This window comes from Gymnodraco acuticeps, unplaced genomic scaffold (assembly GCF_902827175.1).
Source record: "Gymnodraco acuticeps unplaced genomic scaffold, fGymAcu1.1, whole genome shotgun sequence".
NCBI lineage: Eukaryota > Metazoa > Chordata > Actinopteri > Perciformes > Bathydraconidae > Gymnodraco > Gymnodraco acuticeps.
In genome coordinates this window covers 1,309,951-1,330,479 of record NW_022990510.1, presented here as the reverse complement: position 1 = coordinate 1,330,479, position 20,529 = coordinate 1,309,951, and the positions used below count along the sequence as shown (strand labels likewise).

Here is a 20,529-nt window from a genome sequence, read left to right as displayed (position 1 = left end):
TCAGCGCTGATTTTCACCCTGCTGTCCTTAAGAGGAGAAGTCGGGAGAAACCATGTCCAGGTCATATATCAAATGGTTCTGTATTCTGCAACACACATTCTATACCTGACCCTACCGGACCACAGTTTTTTCCAAGTGTGCTCTAAAGAATTTAGATGTAGTCATTCATCTTTAGATGTTTGGTTATCAAGTTGCTGCTGAACACTGCACTACACAGATTTACACAGTTTTGTAGGAATGCTGGTGGATCTAGGGCTGCCTAAATGATAAGCAATGTGGGAATACAGCGGTGGTTAGAGCGGCGATATGTTGTCAATATATTGTTTCATAGAAACATAACCCATGTGCAGCAAGATCATTTATGATAAAGTGCTCCCCTGCCAGAAACACACTTTTGGACACACACTCTTAGGCTACAGATATTTGGGGGCCATGGGGGTTGCCATAGATTCAAACTTTCAAATTTCAAATTTGCATTTGCACCTGACCCCATCCCAACACACCTCACACGCATGTATGCACAAACACTCAAAAGGCTTAAAGATGCCATGTCTGTGATTTTCAGAAAGGTCTAGGTGCTATATAAATACTGTGAAAATCTAAAGACGCTTTCTCTGTGGAGAGCGCACACTAGTGCTGGGGGGAAACGATTATTTTGAAAACGATTAATCGGGCGATTATTTGATCGATTAGTCGACTAATCTAACGATTCTTTTTCTGTTGTTCAATTCATAAAAAACGTAATGTAAAAAAAAATTTTTTCACGATACTGTGTCTCAGGGGATCTTAATATTTAAGAACCTATTAATGTGTTATACCAGATTAACGGAAATAATCTCAGCTAATTGACGATACAAATTTACCAAAACAAAACACAAGTCTCATAAGAAGCATCTAAATGACCCCTGAGCGAAAAATGCTAACGAACATTGGCACAGAACTCAAGATAAAAGTACCCTTATTACTTATCGTAGCTGCACATACAATATATCCAATTAAAGCTGAGACTGCACAGATTATGTAGGTATATAGTATCATCACTGAGTGATCCGGACTCGCGACAGGGGAAGCAAACACAGACATCACAACACGTACCTTCACAGAGCTTCTAGGGAGATCGTCTCACCACCGTAGCTGTCAATCTGATCAAAAGACGTGTTCAATGGCATTAAAATGAGAAAAAACGCGAATGAATCGGTTAATCCATAAGTTTTTAACGTCTATGTATAAAACAATTATTGAATTTATAATCCATAATTCCATTTTTATGTAAAAATCGGAGAGCAAATGCTAGCTGCTAATGGTAGCCACCACAGCTAGCTGCTGCTTCTGCTAGGCTATGCAGCAGTCTCAGTGAGATATAAATATCTTTGCGTTTTGGACTAACTTTAAAATATTCCCATGCTTTTGAAGACCTAGGGCGAGATGTTTTCGTTTGGGGGCTTCGTGCGCAATCCTGTGAGGAGGAGGTGGTAGCCGTATCAGTCTCCATTGTGTTTGAAGTGCGATTGCGAACTGCTTGTTGCTTTGGGTGACCCACGTGTGTGGAGCGACGCATCGACACGGAAATATGTCGTCGACGATATTTTGACGCGTCGCTACAGCACTAGCGCACACCTTTTTTCTTTTTTTAAACTGCCTTTGCACATTTCACTGTCAGGACGTCCATAAGGCTGTCATGTCTGAACTGTACAAAATATAGGTTGAAAGTGCCACTACAGCGTTGTTACAGTCGTCCGAATACAGATACGAAGGACCCGGAAACACTCACCAATCAGAGCAGACATGGATTTTTCCTTAAAGGTGTCTTAAAGAGAGAGGGTGAATACAGGTTAATCAGACAACAATATGAAAAAAAGTTAAATTGAAGCATATAAACATGTTTAATTAAAACTGGAAATATAAGTTATAAACCTGAAAATAAGCATCTCTTTAAACATATACTGAGTATTCCCGGTTTAAATGCATGTTTTGTTCTTGTCTTTATTCGTTTTAAATGTTTTTTCTTTTTCTATATTAAATCAATGAACTAATTGTTCTGGCTTGTCCGTGTGCTGTGTTCAGGTATGATGTAGCTCCGGAGAACATCATCTTGTATGGTCAGAGTATTGGGACGGTGCCCACCATCGACCTGGCTGCCCGCTATGAATGTGCTGCTGTTATCCTCCACTCACCACTCATGTCAGGGCTCCGGGTGGCCTTCCCTGACACACGCAAGACGTACTGCTTTGATGCCTTCCCCAGGTGAGTCTCACACACACGCCAGTATACATACACACGGTAGCAGCGGCAACATTAGCAGTTAACAAACGTACCTTAAAGATCAAATGCAAAGCTTCCAAATATGCTACATTTTTATAGAAATGTTGTTTTTAAGACTGCCTGTATTTTTTATTTTATTTAAATCGAGATAATACACCCAAAAAAAAGCTTTTTATTGATCCAAAACTCGACCCAAAGCCGTCTGAATTTCTGACATGTAATTCCCAGCAGCCTCCGCGCACGTGACGTAATAGTGGCCAAACAGTCTCTGGACCAAATATCCCGACTCGGCAGTCTCGGTCACATGTTTTTCGAAAAGAAAACTGAATTAACATGGGTTATTGTTGTGCTTTTTGTTGTACGAACGGTGCGGGATCTGGGAGAGTTTTACATGCATTTCCCAAAGACCAAATCATCCGCAAAAAATTGATTTTTTTTTAGTGAATCGTGTTGGATGGCAACCGACAAAATGGAGCAAGTTGTGTTCTGACCACTTCGCGTGTGATGCATATGACGTTGATCCTGCTATCATGAAGTCTGTGGGTGGAGAAGCATTAATAGCACGTCGGAGGCTGAAACCCGGAGCCGTCCCCTCCATATTTCAGCACAAGAAACCACTGAAAGAACGAAAGAGCCGGGCGATGCAGAAACGCCAAAGAATTGAGGTAAACAACTTTTGATTAGATTTCAAAGCGCACGGAGCACAGCAGATAACGCAGATAACGGAATTGCAGTTTTATTGCTTATAGAGGTGGGCACCGTTAGATTCTGTGTCTTTACGATCATAAACAATGTGTTGGATGTGGAGCTAGGATAAGTAATAAGGGCGCTAGGAGTGATAGGTTAGCATTTTTCGCTCGGGGCTAATTCACTGTTAGCATTGTAGTTTATCTGCAGCTCATTCATCGCTCCTCCACTCATAACGGAAAATGTCGAACGTCCTACAGTCGGTGATGCAGACTTCTTCTCCCACATCTTCCTTCACTTTCCCATAGTTGTGGCAGCACTTGTTTTCTCGGCTTGTATGCGTGGTCTGGCAGTTTCCACATCTACACCAATTCTCAGCACCCTCGGCCTCTTCCTCAGATGGCGAACTTGAATCATCGCCATCAGCACTTTCATCGGTGATATCAGGTGACGTTTCCTTGTATTTCCTCTTCGACATCAGAGGCTCGTATAGATATGGTTGGATGTCGACAACATACTCCAGATATTGGGTGGCCTCCGACTCAGAATCAGACATGATAGACGAAACTAAGTTGTACTATCGGCGGAAGCCGCTGTGAGCCGCTGCGAGCATTTTTCGCTCGGGGCTAATTCAGAGGCTCACTCAGAGCGCCTGGACTTTATTTTTCTAAACCTCTCTAAAAAGGTCAAATTTCACTTGTTTTGCATCAATCTTGATACAGGGTACTTATTATATGTTATAGTTTGGATTCCTAAAGCTTTTAGTCTATAGTCTACTCAGAATCAGACATGATAGACGAAACTGGTTGTACTATCGACGGAAGCCGCTGTGATTGATAAGCCAGGTGGAAATATGTTTGGCACATCTGACGTCACGCGCCGCCATCTTGCGGCGGAGAAAATAAATCGTCGGACTTGGTGTTGGGGGTTGAACAAAATTAATATTGCGCATTGCCAGACTCATATTATCTCCGATTTTAATACTGCAATATCTTAGATAGTGTTGTAGCTATATGATTTCGATTGTACTGGCAATTATACAAAAAGCTTTGCATTTGATCTTTAAATCCTGCCGTCACGGTTGGAAACGCGACCAAAGTATGTTTCTACGTCAGAACAGTCTTACTGGTAAGCAGTGTTATTTGGGCACCTGATTTTCTTTAGTTTTAACTGTACAGGTGCATCTCAATACAATTGAATATCGTGGAAAAGTTAATTCATTTAATTAATCCCATATTTCTGTATTAAAAATCATTTTAATTATCGGATATTTTGTAATATTCAAATGTTCTTAGATACTGAATTTGGGTTTTTCATATGCTGTAAGCTGTGATGATCAAGATTAAAACAAATAAAGGCTTGAAATAATGTACATTATGTGTAATTAATCTATATAATATACAGTATACGAGTTTAACTTACTTAAACTCATATTCTCCGTCACAGACTGACGGACAACTTCTCACTTCAAAAAATGTTAAAGAAATCTAGACTGCAAAATAATTAAACAAGCGAGTGCCTGTTTTTCCTGGCCAAGGACAGGTTCCTTGAACACAACACGAGCGTAACGTGTCATCACGTGCTGTATTGCTGACGGAGAGCACCGGAACCCCGCTCCAGCACTTCAAATATTGCAGTACCCATAAGGAGCCGTACACACCGCAGTGTTTGCGTGGCTGTGTCTTTAGTTGTAAGCCCAGTGGCGATCTGTTGTTATTAGTAGGGGTGCACATAACTTTTTTGCCCTGGTTCTCAAAGGAGCACCTGGAGATGTTGCTTGGTGCTCATCCTTAAAATGAAATAAACCGTAACTTTTGAGGGGGTCTTGACTTTATTTGCCAGACACACGGCACTGAACACACATGCAGAGGTGAACACAGAACACACATGCAGAGGTGAACACAGAACACACATGCAGAGGTGAACACAGAACACACATGCAGAGGTGAACACAAGACAACATTAGCACGACCAGTAATCCTACAAGCTGTCATCACTACCCTCCTGACTGTTCTCCTCACTGTCTTCCTCTCTGTCAGACATGGTAGCTGATGATGTAGGCCTACTACTTTCTCTCTGGTTGAGTCTGTGATTAGATGCTTGCATCCACAAGTCAACAGCTGGTTTTGGATCAAAAGTCTCTGTTGTCATCTTAGACAAGTGGATGTAATCAAATAAGTATGTGAACATAACCAATAACCTACCATAGCAACAAATTAATGTAACTTATTTTATTTTTGTTGTTCATATCTTATTTTACCTTAACATTTATTTATTTATGCATTTTTTTTTATCTTTCCAGTTTTAAAGGATATTTTTGGTTACTGTCCTATAGTATACATTGGAATGATTTCAAACCTGTTTATCCCAATCATTATAAAGGAGTGCCTTGGAAATATGTGTTTACATAAATTGTGACCAAACCGTTTGAACTTAGACTCAGAGTCCTTTACCTCACTGAGCTGTAGTTAACTTATCAGCCTCTCAGTCTGACTGGAGAGGACTCTCCCTCCACATTATTGTAGAAACATCTTCTTCTTATATCCGTTAGAGCAGCTAGCACCAGATTCTAATAACAACAGCGCTGGTACCGGTGCACCCTCCCTCTCTCCCTCGCTCACTCGCATTTTGGCTGTGAGCTGCGGGCGCCAGATAAGCCAACATCCCCCATTTTCATCACTTACAGCGCCCATCGTACAGGGCAAATGAAACGTGGAACCGGGGTGAAAAGGGTGTTACATTTACTTAATTATGAATATTGTTACATCAAGGCCGAAAATTAGGATGAGCCCCAACGGTCAAAATGTTTTTTTCCCTCCCAGAACTGCCAGCGCAGCACCTCCCCAGATCTGGCGCCCTAGGCGAACATCTAGCCAGTGCTACGGGCCGGCCCTGAGTTATTACATTACATTGCATTTAGCTGACGCTTTTATCCAAAGCGACTTACAATAAGTGCGTTCGACCAACAAAATACAAACATGAAGAAAACAGAATCATATAAGTACATCAGGCTTCATAGAGCAAAAACATTTCAAGTGCTACTCAACTGGCTTTAGATAAGCCAGTCCTTTATTAGTATATAAGTGCTTTGTTAATAGTTCTATCGCTCGAAGTGGAGTCGAAAGAGATGAGTTTTCAGTCTGCGCCGGAAGGTGTGTAAGCTATCATATCATGGTTCATATGCAACTCGCAAATATCTTTCGCTCTCGCTCTCGCTCTCGCTCTCGCTCTCGCTCTCGCTCTCGCTCTCGCTCTCGCTCTCGCTCTCGCTCTCGCTCTCGCTCTCGCTCTCGCTCTCGCTCTCGCTCTCGCTCTCGCTCTCGCTCTCGCTCTCGCTCTCGCTCTCGCTCTCGCTCTCTTCTCTCCTCTCTCTTTCTCTTCTCCCTTCTCTCTCTCCCTCTCTCCCTCTCTCAATGTTGGTACGCAAATGCGCTTTGTTTCAAATGACCCGGTGCTCTTTTTTTGGCGGAGGTGCGCATGCGCACCTGCGCACCAATTATGTGCAGCCCTGCATCTGGTTAGCTAGCTATGCTAACAAATTTAAAGAGCTTTTCTACAACCAGGTGGAAGAGAGCTCTCTCCTGACAGACTGAGAGGCTCAGATAACCTCAGCTCAGTGAGGTTAAGGCACACCTTGATACGATCATTATAGTTATAAAAAAACAAGAGACTAAATGAAAAACAGGTATAAAATACTATATGACAGTAACTAAAAAGTTGTTATTAATAAACAAGAATACAGTTCGAAAGGGGAGTGATTTGTAAAATATCCATAAAGAAAAATAAATCTGCTTACAGTTCTGTTTCATATGGATGTTGAGAGATGTATCCATAGATCTCTTAATGTTGCTCTCAAAGTGCACCAGATTGATGCTTTTAACTTCAACATTTAAAAAAAAAAATGATACAAGCGGCCGAGATGGGTTTTCTCCGCAGGGTGGCTGGTGTCTCCCTTAGGGATAAGGTGAGAAGTTCGGTCATCCGGGAGGGACTCGGAGTTGAACCGCTCCTCCTTCGCGTCGAAAGGAGCCAGTTGAGGTGGTTCGCGCACCTAGTAAGGATGCCACCTGGGCGCCTCCCTAGGGAGGTGTTCCAGGCACGTCCAGCTGGGAAGAGACCAAGGAGTAGACCTAGGACCAGGTGGAGGGATTATATCTCTTCTCTGGCCAGGGAGCGCCTTGGGATCCCCCAGTCAGAGCTGGTTGATGAGGGGAAAGGAACGTTTGGGGCTCTCTGCTGGAACTGCTACCCCCGCGACCCGACCACGGATAAGCGGGAGAAGATGGATGGATGGATGGATTTTAAAAAAAATCTTCCCTGGGGAGCATGCCCCCCGGACCCCCCTAGAGGAGGTTAGGTCCCCCCCCACTTAAATCTGGTTCACATGGATAGGAAACTAAATACATTTGCACACATCTTGTGTCCATATCTTTCTGTTTGGGTGGTCATGCCACACCGTGCACGTGCATGCATGCACGAGTCATGGTAAAATATCTGGATTAAGAGGTTGCTTTTTCTTTGCACAGCATGAAAGAAAGGCCAAATGAATGGACTGTGATTTTAGTTTTTTAAGCAGAGGTCAATCATTTGTACGGCCCTCGGAGGATGTTGTAAAAATTGTAATGGCCCTTGAGAGGAAAAAGGTTATAAATAATAATAAAAACCATTGATCTATAATTTAACATCTCTGTCTCCTATTGATCAGAGTATATTATAAAGAATAGCCAGTTAATTGAAGCATTATAGCACCGGCCCTGTCAAGTGGTATATTACGCTGTTTTTTTTCTGCTTCAAATGGTTCTCTCTTTTTTATTTTTTGCATCCCTGTATTTACAAATATCACAGCCTTCGTATAAATATACAGAAGTAATTTGGCAACTTTTTAATAATGCTTCATTCCAATCATTATTTTAAAAAAAATTAAAAAAAGTTTTATTTTTTCCCCATTATTTTCCAAAAAGGAGCCTGTTTTATAATAGTAATAATAACCTTTAGCCTTGACCAAAGGTATTCAATGAACATTCAGAGAAGGGGTCTGCTTAGAAAATACTTTGTCAAGCCTAATGTCTAACCTGCGTCATGATTCAGTGCAGTATGTAAATAGTTCCAGATTTTGTATTAATACCTCTGTCAACAAGGCTATCAAATACAGTTCAATTCAGTAATATTTATTTTCAGCTTTCATTATGAACTGGAGTGACACATGAATAATGAGTAGCCTATTATAATAATAATATTTTTTATTTCATTGGTAAGCCTGGAACAATATTTGGTTTGAATAATGTACAAAGTGGAGGAAGCTACCTCATAACCGTTGAGTCAATCATGGTCAAGATGTACAATTCTACCCATTTGAGCTTTGTTTCTTAGTGGCGCAACAATACCTCCTATAATAGTTGCTAAGAAAAGGAATGACCCCCTGGAAGAATGAACATGTGTTATGAAAAGTTCTCTTTTTGGTGTCTACATTTCTCTTTTCAGAGCATGCTATGTGCATGTGTGCCGAGTTGCAATACTTTGGTAGGAGCATTAAGAACATTTATAATGTATGCTAGCCATAAAGGCTAGAAAAGCTGCAGCAGGTAACATGGAATGCTCCTGAATATTGACTCATTCTCAATCATTTATCGGCCATAGGTCCTAGTCCTACTACGACAGCCACCACAATATTTTATGTGAGTCCTCGGCCCTCCTGGCCCCCCTACCTGCCATTTTTCTAGTTCTCTGCTCTGGCACCACTGTAGCTGATACTCAAACCCTATTCCCTCAATAAGAGCTGGTGAGTTCTTTCAGGTCTGTTCCAAACATAAAGTAATCAGTACATTACTCACAACTTTTATTCTATTATTCTCCACTGCTCTGTGCTAATTAGGGATGGGTATCGTTTGAAATGTATCGATTCCGGTTCTTATCGATTCCGGTTCTTATCGATTCCGGTTCTTATCGATTCCCCGTTTCGATTCCAAAATTGTAAAAGAAAGTGGTCAAACGTTTAGATAACAAAAATATCTTTATTCTTTTAAGCTTTAACTGACATTTTTACAAATAAAAAAAATATACATGCAATACAAATGTATTGCACAATAGCTGTGCTTTATTTTAACTGAGCTATGCCTTTAGCAAGCTATTAACAGGCATTACACTGTGCCTTGTCTTTATCTTTTTTAGTGTCGTGGAGCCTCACTTTAAACATCTTTGGTGTTATGAAGTGACTGAGCTCGTTAACTCTCTACGGGAGGGCGGGGGAGCCTCGCTGCGGGGAAACTGTGGACCTCTGTCGCCTGTCAGCGCAACTTACATGATGCCGTTTAAAAAAATGAAGGGCGGTGCCGGCCGTCAGCGTACCGAGCCGGCCGTCAATGGCCGTCAATGGCCGTCAACGGCCCGCTGACGATCGGCCGTTCTGTGATTCTCCAGAACACACAGATGGCCAGTCTGCTATGTATTCCACCGGGTCACCGCAGCGCCGCGGCGCAGACGGACCCGGTGGAATACAGGGTCTACCGCGTTTAGGAACCGTTAAGCAGAACCGAAATTGTGTATTTTGTATGGGTACCCGATACCCGGCATTTTCTTATCGGTTCTCATCTGGAACCGAGTTTCGGTTCCCAACCCTAGTGCTATTCACACTAATAATTGACTCTCTGTGCATACTGTAGATGGGCTACTACGGTGTGTTATAGATTCACAGTGTGTAGACATTTTGACAGACAAAGTGCTCAAACAGCAGTCTTTTTTTACTTTTTTTCCAACGACATGGCAATTTCACACTCAATTATTGTCATAAACATGGTCTTATCAGTGCTTATCACCGTGCATTAGCAAACAAGCTTTCATTCTGACAGAGTGACTGCTTGATGACTAATTCTCATCCACAATATTAAGTGCTGCTTTCTACTTGTAGGTCTACATTTATTATACTTATTCTTATTTTTGTGGCTGACTGTTTAGGATTGTGATAGACATATTTCTGCACAAACCAATAATCTTAAAATATGAATGCAACAACGATGATTCTGTCAGAACCAACTAAGACTTAAAGGGAGGGAATGCTCATGATACGCATTTTTAAATAATTATCATCCGATAAAACAGACCAGTCTCTGCCAGTCTTTTTTTCTTTCTTTTTTTAATCCGATGACGTTATCAATGATTTTAAACTGATTAATTACCGAAATAACATCAACCCTGTGGGCTGCGCCATTTTGACGAGTCACATGACTTATTTTACCGGAAGTGACGTGAACTATGCGTTTGGTGTCGAGGACAAATTGACGTATGTGCTTTGTTCATGTTGTTTACTCTAGTTACACTCTCAATTCTATATAAATATGCCTCATTGTATCGCAAAACATTGCCACAATTCGGATAGGAACAATCCACGGAATGCTCGGTTCCATCTATTGCCAACGGGTAAGCGTAGGAAGTACGTTCGGAGGCAGTGGCTAGCGAAATGTGCTCGGCCCGAACCGAAGGATCCACAGGCGCATGTATGCAGCGAACATTTCAAGTTTCCGGACGACTACTCTGAGAGTATGATGAAACATAAAATGGGATTTATTAATCAACCATTACTTAATGGGGATGCAGTGCACTGCCAATGCCAGCACATTACGCAGAAGACTCTACTTATTGTTTACTACGTAAGGAAGCAGGAATTGCAGGACCCAGAGCGCACGGAGCGCAGAGCGGACAGCAGATAACGGAATTGCAGTTTTATTGCTTATAGATTATCAGAACATTTCAAAGGGGACACAGTCACATTGGATATTAACCTATGGATTAACTACATCATCGTTTTTATCGTTGTAATGCCATTGAAGACCAGTTTAGACCAGACAAAGACCAAGGTAAGCCATGTTAGCCTAGCGCATGTTAGTACCTAGCGCCACTTGTTTTGATGTACGTTTTTGTTGATAACGTCGCGAGTTTGTATCTTTCAGTGTTGAGATGAGCACTGTTAGATTCTGTGTCTTTACGATCATAAACGATGTGTTGGATGTGCAGCTAGGATAAGTAATAAGGGAGCTAGGAGTGATTTTCGGTGCAGTAATAGATTAGCATTCTTCGCTCGGGGCTAATTCAGAGGCTCACTGTTAGCATTGTGTGTTTTTTTTTTTAAGAAAAAAATGAAAAAGATCAGTTAAATTAGTTTTTTTCCCGTTATATGGATATAAAATATTCATAGTTTATTAAATATTAAGGTTCCTTAGACGTTGTTTCCTGCAAATGACGCGATTTCGGCCCCGGAACCGGGTCCGTGGGGCCTAAGAGGATAACAGAGTATGTTTTTTATTTTTTTTACAGTTGTATTTGGATGGAATGAATACCTATGTTGATAATTCAAAGTAAGTCCGCCTGGACTTTATTTTTCAAAACTTCTTCCTCGGCTGACGAGTCCGAACTCAAATACTCCGCCATGTTTTCGTCGTGTGTTTACAAAGTGAACGCATTGATGACGTCACGACCTAGTTTTTCGGATCATGTGACTACTGAAAATGGCCAAAATGGCAGCTGCCTGACGGAATATACAGGTTTTGATAAAAAAGAGCTATAAAATCAATATTTACCGGGGAATATCGCTGATTTCTTCAGGGTATGGTTTAAACATAATGTTTCACTAAATACTGAAGTTTTGATTAACTATCTAATGACTGGAGCCTTCCTTTAAACCGCATGTTACAGCTCAACAAAAAGCGGCCGATCTAAACTGAAGTTGAATGTGGAAATACTCCACTCTTATCTGACATACTCCATCCTAACCATGTGATGTCATCTAAATGATAAGTGAAGTTATGATTGGTGAGTGCTTGTGTCTTGTATCTCTACTTGCACACAGCTCCATATGGTGTCAGTAGGGCCAACTCTTATAGTGTGTCTTATGTTTCTTTTATTGAAACCAAGCACAAAATTAACTAAGCACACATAAAGCATGTATATTGTCATATTTGGGATCATGCTCTAAACCGGTTGCGTCAGCACAAGCCTCTGTCCTCTCCTTACCAGGATCTGTCTACTGCAGATCCCAGAAATTCATTATTTCATTATTAGTGTTGTTGTCGAAGTATCATGCCGACTCACTGCGCTCATAATAAGGTCACACAAGGGATCAGTGCTTGTGTGACCAAATTATGAACACTCAGACGATGTTACAATCGAATGAGTCTGCAGTGATTAGCAGTGTAGCATGGTAAGGAATATTAAGTGTAGTTTTTTGGGAAGTGTTGTAAGATTGTGTATTTGTGCGTAATGATCTACAGGTGTTTGTGCTGTGTGGTTAAGCAGTTCATCTTTGACAGGTCTAGAAATGTCTGATTATAATCCTGATGCCAACTCTAAACTAGGATCTGAAATGGAAGTAGATGCTGGTTTAATGCCGGCTAAGAGCTGATAGTCAGCCCGCAGGACTCTGATTACACATGCTTCTCACAAGAATAAAACAGCTGATAAACTCTCCTGGCTATAGATACATATACATCTGTATATTCATATTTAGTGGTAGCAGTAAATAGAAAAATAAAGGGCTGGGGAATCTGTTCAGCTGAGCAGCTGTTTCGAGCAGAGGGGCTGATGTTAGTTAGTGTGGGGAGATTAATGTAACCTGAAGACAGTTGCTCAATACTTCAAGTGGATTTAAATGAATGTCCTGTAAGGTGGCGGAACATTTGCAGCTGTTAATACCGAATACAGCAGATCCACAATTAAAAAGGTGTTATTTTGTGATTTAGATGTTATCATTCAAGTATTGTGTTAAAGGGATCTGTTTCTTTAACTTCTAAATTAGCCTAATCCCTGATTTTTATGTTGAATATGTTATGTCAGTGGTTAAAATATTTTCTAATTGTAAAATGTCATATTTCATTGATAAGGAATTGTTAAAGCAGTCACCTATTGGGTAAATAAATGTTTTAGATTTCAATTCCTAATTAAATAATGTATAATTGTAGTGATTCAAAGCTGCTTCTAATCCAAGATTGAGGTACCATTGGTTATTTTTAATTGTACAGCACCTGTGTATGGATTTTGTCTGGCATGAGAATAAGCAAATAAATGATCTATATACACTTATTTGCCAGTTTATTAGAAAACACATGGCTAAAATGTGTGTCATTTAAACAGTCCTGCAATGAAGCCTATTTTCATAAAGGTTATAATGTGAAGAACAAACTATATTATCCAAAATCATCAAGCTTAATAAACATCCTTCTATAACAATAAATTAATGTACCTAATCATTAATAATTGTAATGATTTAAGAGGTGAGGTTTATAAAAGGGTTGTGCTCTATGAACACATAGATCTACAAATCTAATCTGCTGTCCCCAGTCCCCACTCTGAACCACCGACTCATACACATTAGGGCTGCACGATATTGAAAAAAACTGACATTGCGTTTTTTTGTTCCCCTGCGATATATATTGCGTTTTTTTTAACCTATTAAGCCCCAAGGTCCCGGCGGGTACTTTACTTTTTTTTTCACGACACTGTGTCTCAGGGGATCTTAATATTTAAGAACCTATTAATGTGTTATACCAGATTAACGGAAATAATCTCAGCTAATTGACGATACAAACCATTTTTACCAAAACAAAACACAAGTCTCATAAGAAGCATCTAAATGACCCCTGAGCGAAAAATGCTAACGTGCTTTGGCACAGAACTCAAGATAAAAGTACCCTTATTACTTATCGTAGCTGCACATAGAAGATATCTGATTAAAGCTGAGGTTCCACAGATTATTTAGGTATATAGTATCATCACTGAGTGATCCGAACTCCGACAGGGAAAGCAAACACAGACATCACAACACGTACCTTTACGGAGCTTCTAGGGGAGATCGTCTCACCGTAGCTGTCAATCTGATTAAAAGACGTGTTCAATGGCATTAAAACGAGAAAAAACGCGGCTGAATCGGTTAATCCATAGGTTTTTAACGTGCAAAAATTATTTCATTTATCATCCATAATTCCATTTTTATGTAAAAATCGCAGAGCAAAAGTTAGCTACTAATGGTACCCACCAGAGTGGCTGCTGCTTCCGGTCTTGGCTATGCAGCAGTCTAACACACACACATTACCAAATACGGAGTGAGAGTGACGCGTAGCCAAAACCGGAAGCTGCATACACTCTGGTGGCTACCATTAGCAGCTAACTTTTGTGCTCCGATTTTTACATAAAAATGGAATTATGGATTATAAACAATTGCTTCAAAGCCACAGATACATTATTAACCTATGGATCAACCGATTCAGCCGCGTTTTTTCTCGTTTTAATGCCATTGAACACGTCTTTTGATCAGATTGACAGCTACGGTGAGACAATCTCCCGTAAAAGCTCCGTAAAAGGTACGTGTTGTGATGTCTGTGTTTGCTTCCCCTGTCGCGAGATCGGATCGCTTAGATACTATACTTAAATAATCTGTGGAGTCTCAGCTTTAATCGGATATATTGTATGTGCAGTTTCGATAAGTAATAAGGGTATCTTTATTTAGAATTCTGTGCTAAAGCGCGTTAGCATTTTTTTTTTTTTTATGAATAAAACCGCACGTCCCTGCGGTGTGAATATCGCGCATGCGCATATCGCGGTTATCGCCATGACACGGTATATCGTTCAGCCCTAATACACATGCAGATGAACCACTCTGACCGCACAGTCGGACATTTAGCGAACACTGTATACAATAGAATATTAGAGAAATCTCTCTGTATATTGTATTTAATGTTCTTTATTTTCTTCCATCTATATTTGTGTTTGCCCACATATACGATTGAAGTGAGGTGCAGATTAGGGATTACCTTGTATAAGGACATTTATATTTAAATATGCATGACAAAAACCACTTTGTCTTGACATGTATGCTGATGCACTAAACAGTTGCAAACACTTAGCATGCTAAATGAGAAGGCTCTGTTTTTAAATGTAGTTGGAACAGAGGACTTAATAACACACAGCAAAATGTAATCTCTGCATTTAACGTTATTTTTAAAGTGGGCAGCAGTCTCCAAACTGGTCTGGTCAGAACCTGAACAGACCACCCATCCAAGCTAAGTCCTGCCATAAATGTTGTCAGGCATGACGTTTTTGGAATTAAGAGTTTGAAATGACAAATGGGGGCATGCCCTTGCAAATTAAAACGATACATTTTTTAAATTAGTACACTCATTGTTTTAGTCATGCCACGTTTTCCCTGGAAGTTGTCTTGTTTTCCGTTTCTGTTATCATAATGGATTGTGAGTGGGGGGGGGTGATATGTCCTCTGCAGAGAGCAGCAGGAGCACAGCAGTGACAGCAGCAGCTCTCTAATGAAGCGTGATGCTGGGGTTTGGCCCACTTCTTGTTTTCTGTTCAGCCCATATCAGATGCAGAGTTGTTCATGGTTGTTATTCACGGTTGCTACATATTTTTGAGTTAACACTCTGAATGAGATTCTTTCCAAGGTGAATGGGCGGTGAAGCTAGTCAGACGAGCTAGTAAGAGCTAGTCTACACTAGTGTTGTCACGAAACCAACATTTTGGTTTCGATTCCGATACCAAGTCAAGAATTGCGATTCTGATTCTTTTTCGATGCTTTTCTTTTATTATTTTCATGATCAATAAAATTGTAGTTTATCTGTTAAGTGTTTTCTTACAACATGGTCTCTTCTTTATACTTGAGTTTATGTGATTTCTTTGATAGTTAACTTTATTATTTACAGTAATATAAATAATTATTGACAAAATGTACATTGGAGATGTTAGCCACATTGATAAGTTAGCTAAAAAGAGCCATATTAGACAGTTAGCATTGCCATTAATTGCCTCGTCAAACTACGAAAACGTTCGCTTGTCACAAAATAAATTACACTGGTTTGGTCTTTTTTGTCAACAAGCCGAGGCGCAGCGGCAGTTTCACTCCCACTTGCAGCCATGCTTCTCGCTTTCTCACATGCTCTGGCAGCTAGCGCGTGCACGAGAGAGGGGAGGCACTTGAGTGTGCTTGAGAGGGGCGGGACTGCAGGCACGGCTGCAGTGCAGGGAGTGGAAGCAGAGCGCTGAACACACACGGCTCTTAGTAAAACGGCGCTTTCTCACCGGAGTACTTTTCCCCGTCATTCTTAAAGTACCGATACTAATGAAACGGAGGAATCGTAACATTTTTAACGGCAGGGTATCGCGGTACCTTTCAAATATCGGTACACCGTGCAACACTAGTCTACACTAGGGATGCTCGATTATGTCAATCATAATCTCGATTATTTCGGTCAATAATTGATATCACGATTATAAAAAACGATTATCCATTTACTTTGAAAAAATCAATTTATTGGAGAAAAACAATTTGAATAGTATGTTTTTAACAGTTGATTTCCCTGAACTTTAAGTATAACTGAACTGAAAAACCAATAAAAAAAACAATTAATAAAAAAATAAATAAAATAATCGTTTTTATATATAATTTCGTAATCGTTGCAAGCCATAATCGTAATTGCAATTAAAATATGATTAATTGAGCAGCCCTAGTCTACACTGTTTCTGGGAACAGAGACAGGACATATGTCAAGGTCCAAAACAAGGATAACTAAATGATTTGTCTCCAGGTTGCAGTTTCAGAAAAAGTCCTGGTACAACTGGAAATCTTAGTTTCAGATGCATAGAATTAAAAACTCCGTCCTCACTCTATACACGACCTGAAGAAGGTCTGAGCACTAAACTTTATTTGTTTTATCTTTGTCAAGATGTAGCTTGCAATACATTTTCTAAACATGAATTTTGCCCGAGGGCCAGGATTCCGCATGAACATTGTTGTCTTTCATTGCATTTGCTTTAAAGGTAGGGGAGGTAAGAATGGAGAAACCAGCTTGAGTGTGCTAGAATTTGAAAGTACACAACCGAAAAAAAATCTTCCCCTTCCTTCAGACTTCCTTACAGAGCACACTCCTCCAACACACACGAACGTGCACATGACCAATGAGGCCACAAGATAAGTTTGTGGTCAGATGGAAGGCTGACAGGCAGGTAGGCCATCGGTGCGACGTGCTTTTTACAGTGCCACGGCTTCCACAGATGAACTATTTGTATGTATTTATTGTCAAAGCCTTTAATTTATTCATTGCTATCGGGATGTTAAGAGTATTCCATGTAATATAACAAAAAGTGTTTCTGAAGTGAATTACCTACCCTACCTTTTAAATGAACAGCACAATGTATGCATTCAAGTAAGGGAAGAGATAGGGACATACAGGCTGGGGCCATAATTATAATAATCATAATTATTATAATTAATAACATATAACACTGTGCAGACGTGCAACATTCTGCTGCAATATAATTCACTATTTGATATAACACTAACATTCCTGACAATAGTCATCCTTTATGGCAGGGCTATTCAATTACACATTCAGTTGGGCCAGATTTTATAACTACAAAATTCAGCTGGGCCAGACATTCAGCGGCCTGTAAAAAGCGGGTAATGACACATTTTAAACCAACACATATTACTGCGATGAATAACATGCCATTTTTATTCATTGTTCATCTAACAAAGGCACGTCAAAAAGTGCATAAAAACACAACAAATTAGCATTAATTTAACAGAATCTGAGGCATCTCAAAGTGCATTAGGAAAAAAAAGTGCACAGTTGTAGCATTACATTTGTTTGCTTTAGAAGTCAAATATTCAGGTTATGTTTTTTTGAACGAGGCACATCACAAAGTGCATTGAACTGAATACAATAATAGAAGTCTTAATAAATGTCCTCACATACAAAATACAATTGGATACATATGACACATGCACATCAAAAAGTGCATTAACAAACAGTTAAAGAGCTCCAATGTAACAAAAAGAGGTAGTACTCTATCAATAGGCCTACTATTTTTTCACTTTTCAAGTAATAATAAAAAAATCATACGTTTTGGTCACATTTTACCTGACACATTACAAAGTGCATTTAAATGAATAGGAGAAAGAACTGTCAAACACTTCAGTGCACTAACCCATAACAAGGGATAAGGGTAACTAACATATGAATGAATACTACACTACACGTCTACTATAGTAAACTAGGTGCTTACTATCACCTCATTTGTGATTTGTCATCGCTGACTTTCTCAATGGGAGAAGTGACATTTTTTGTTTTGAACAAGAGCAGTGATTTGTGCCGGGGATGTGATGTGTTTGTGGAGCGTCGGAAAATGCAGCATCAGACCCGTACTCAAGTCGGTCCAGCTTGACTTGGAATGCGCGCATCTGCTCCACAAGATCAATGACCGTTTTGTCTCTGTTTACGCTTCAGAGTTGAGAGAGACATGTTTTAGAGTTGCTATCATAGGACCACCGTTACTAGCACCACTAGATGCACTTTCAAAAAACGTGTTGTGGTTTGGTGGTTTCTATGCAACGCGGAGTGTTGCGTTCATGGTCTGTACTAGTGTAGGAATTTGGCCACGGGAGGCTGGGCCACTCGGGAGTTGGTTTTGGGCCGCATCTGGCCCGCGGGCCGCCATTTGAATAGGCCTGCTTTATGGTGTACATGTCTTTTTTAATAACATTTTTGAATGGAACATTCATAAATCAAAATAAATATAACTTAAATATTAGGGCTGTCAAGTTAACGTGTTAATAACACGTTAACGCAAAAATTAATTATTATCCTACAATGTGATTTCCTGGATTCTTTCCCCCCATTCTGTCTCTCATAGTTGAAGTGTACCTAGGATGAAAATTACAGGCCTCTCATCTTTTTAAGTGGGAGAACTTGCACAATTGGTGGCTGAATAAATACTTTTTTGCCCCACTGTAACTCCTCCAGAGAGACTCCTCTCTCCTCTAAATCAGTGTATCCTCAGTTATGGCTCCTCCAGACAGCCTCCTCGATAATCGATCCTCGACGAGCCTTGAGAGAAATGTATTTCCTTCGAGACGGTGCGCCGACATCCGTTAAAGGGTCGCTGCGGGAGGACCTGGGACGCGAACATTTGAGAAATGACAAATGGCTCATTTCCGAGGACTCGCGCGCGTCTGCTTGACGCCGGGACGACCGGCTGCCCTCCCAAACAGGCGCACGGACCCGAGGGGCCGCTCATCACTGCGCATATCTGTGACCGCAGTTTTAATATTTTGTTTGTTTTGTTGTGTTTTCTTCTTGTTCTTCATTTGTTGTTTAAGGGCGGCAGGCAAACAGCTTTTAGGCGCAATACCGCCCCCTGGATTATATATAGTGTAATGGATACTACCCTGAGTGACAGACTTTTCTCCCTTCATAAAAAAAGGCGTATTCGTCGTGGGACTGCATGTGCCGAACCGTGATGTCTGAACCGTGATGTCTGAACAGTGACGGTTCGGGACGAATACGGATACCGTTACACCCCTAGCATAAGGAGATGCATGTTAACAAAATGTCCACTACAGTGGACATTTTCAATGGGCTGGGACCCAGGGGGATAGGTCAGTTAAAGCTAATATGTAACACAGTGGTTCTCAACTGGTGGGTCGCGACCCCATTTCAAGTGGGTCGCAGATGTGTGAGTGAAGAAAAACTTCTTTTTTTTTTTTGAAGGCCCGATTTTCTAACGCTGTGCATGCAGTAGGCGTTGGATTGGAAGTACCGGAGACCATAAGCGGTTTTGAAAACTTCTGTCACGTAGTGATCATCTTCTTAATAAAACATCTTTGCTGATGTTTTTTCGAGTCTTCTGGCAAATCAGAATCAAGATTGTTGTCGGAAGTCCCCACGGAGAATAACTTTGCAGTAGAACTATTCTTTATACATCCATGGGTACAACTTCAGATAAAAACTAGAAAATGCATTTCCTGCAGAAAATGTGTGTGAATGCTGTAAACTGTGAACATTTATGGCTGAATTTAGCTGAATATGTTATTAGCTGAATGGTAGCTGCTTTAAGCTACAAAAATGCAGAAAAAGCTTAATATTTAAAAGAAAATATAAACAACAACATGTATAGCCTTGATGTCCTGAAATAGCTGAATAATGTAATAGTTGAATGGTTTCTGCAGCTGAAAATAGGCTGAAGGAGTTAAATATCAGATGTAAGTAGTAGTGAATGAATTTGTATTAAGAAGAGAAAAGAAAGTAAAAAGGCTTGGGAAAGTAGCAGAATATTTGAACTGCAAACTTTTGAACCAACTTGATGGTGAATTATCTGTCGCCATGGCAACGGCATTTGATGACACCCCATAATACGATTAGATGCGTTGATGGCTGCATCGTTACCAAACCTGTGAAGTTTTGCGCCGTTTGGAGCATTTTCACTGAAGTTATGAGAAAACGTGTTTACATGGTGAGCATTGTGTTGCCATGGCAATGGCATTTGAAGAAATCTCAAAATTTCCCGTAGATGTCTTCATGGCTGGACTGTTAGCACACGTGTGAAGTTGAGCACTTTTTGAACATTTTCATAGGAGTTATAAATTACATTAGGAGGTTACATTAATCTACTCTCTTATATGATAGACATCTATCATATTAAATATATATTATATATATTATATGATAGAAATATATATATTATATTGATAATAATAATAATTGGTGTGTGTATGTTGTGAGTCTGTGTTGTGTGTGTGTGTGTGTGTGT

At 40.3% G+C, this 20,529-nt stretch overlaps 1 protein-coding gene across 1 annotated transcript in view; it reads left to right on the top strand.

Annotated features, from left to right (window-relative positions):
- The window catches only part of abhd17c (abhydrolase domain containing 17C, depalmitoylase), a 54,107-nt gene that overhangs the window by 22,887 nt on the left and 10,691 nt on the right, over window positions 1-20,529 (top strand). Inside the window, exon 2 of the mRNA XM_034226982.1 lies at window positions 2,065-2,244. Within this exon, the coding sequence (XP_034082873.1) occupies window positions 2,065-2,244 (180 nt within the window). The remainder of the gene's footprint in view (window positions 1-2,064; window positions 2,245-20,529) is intronic.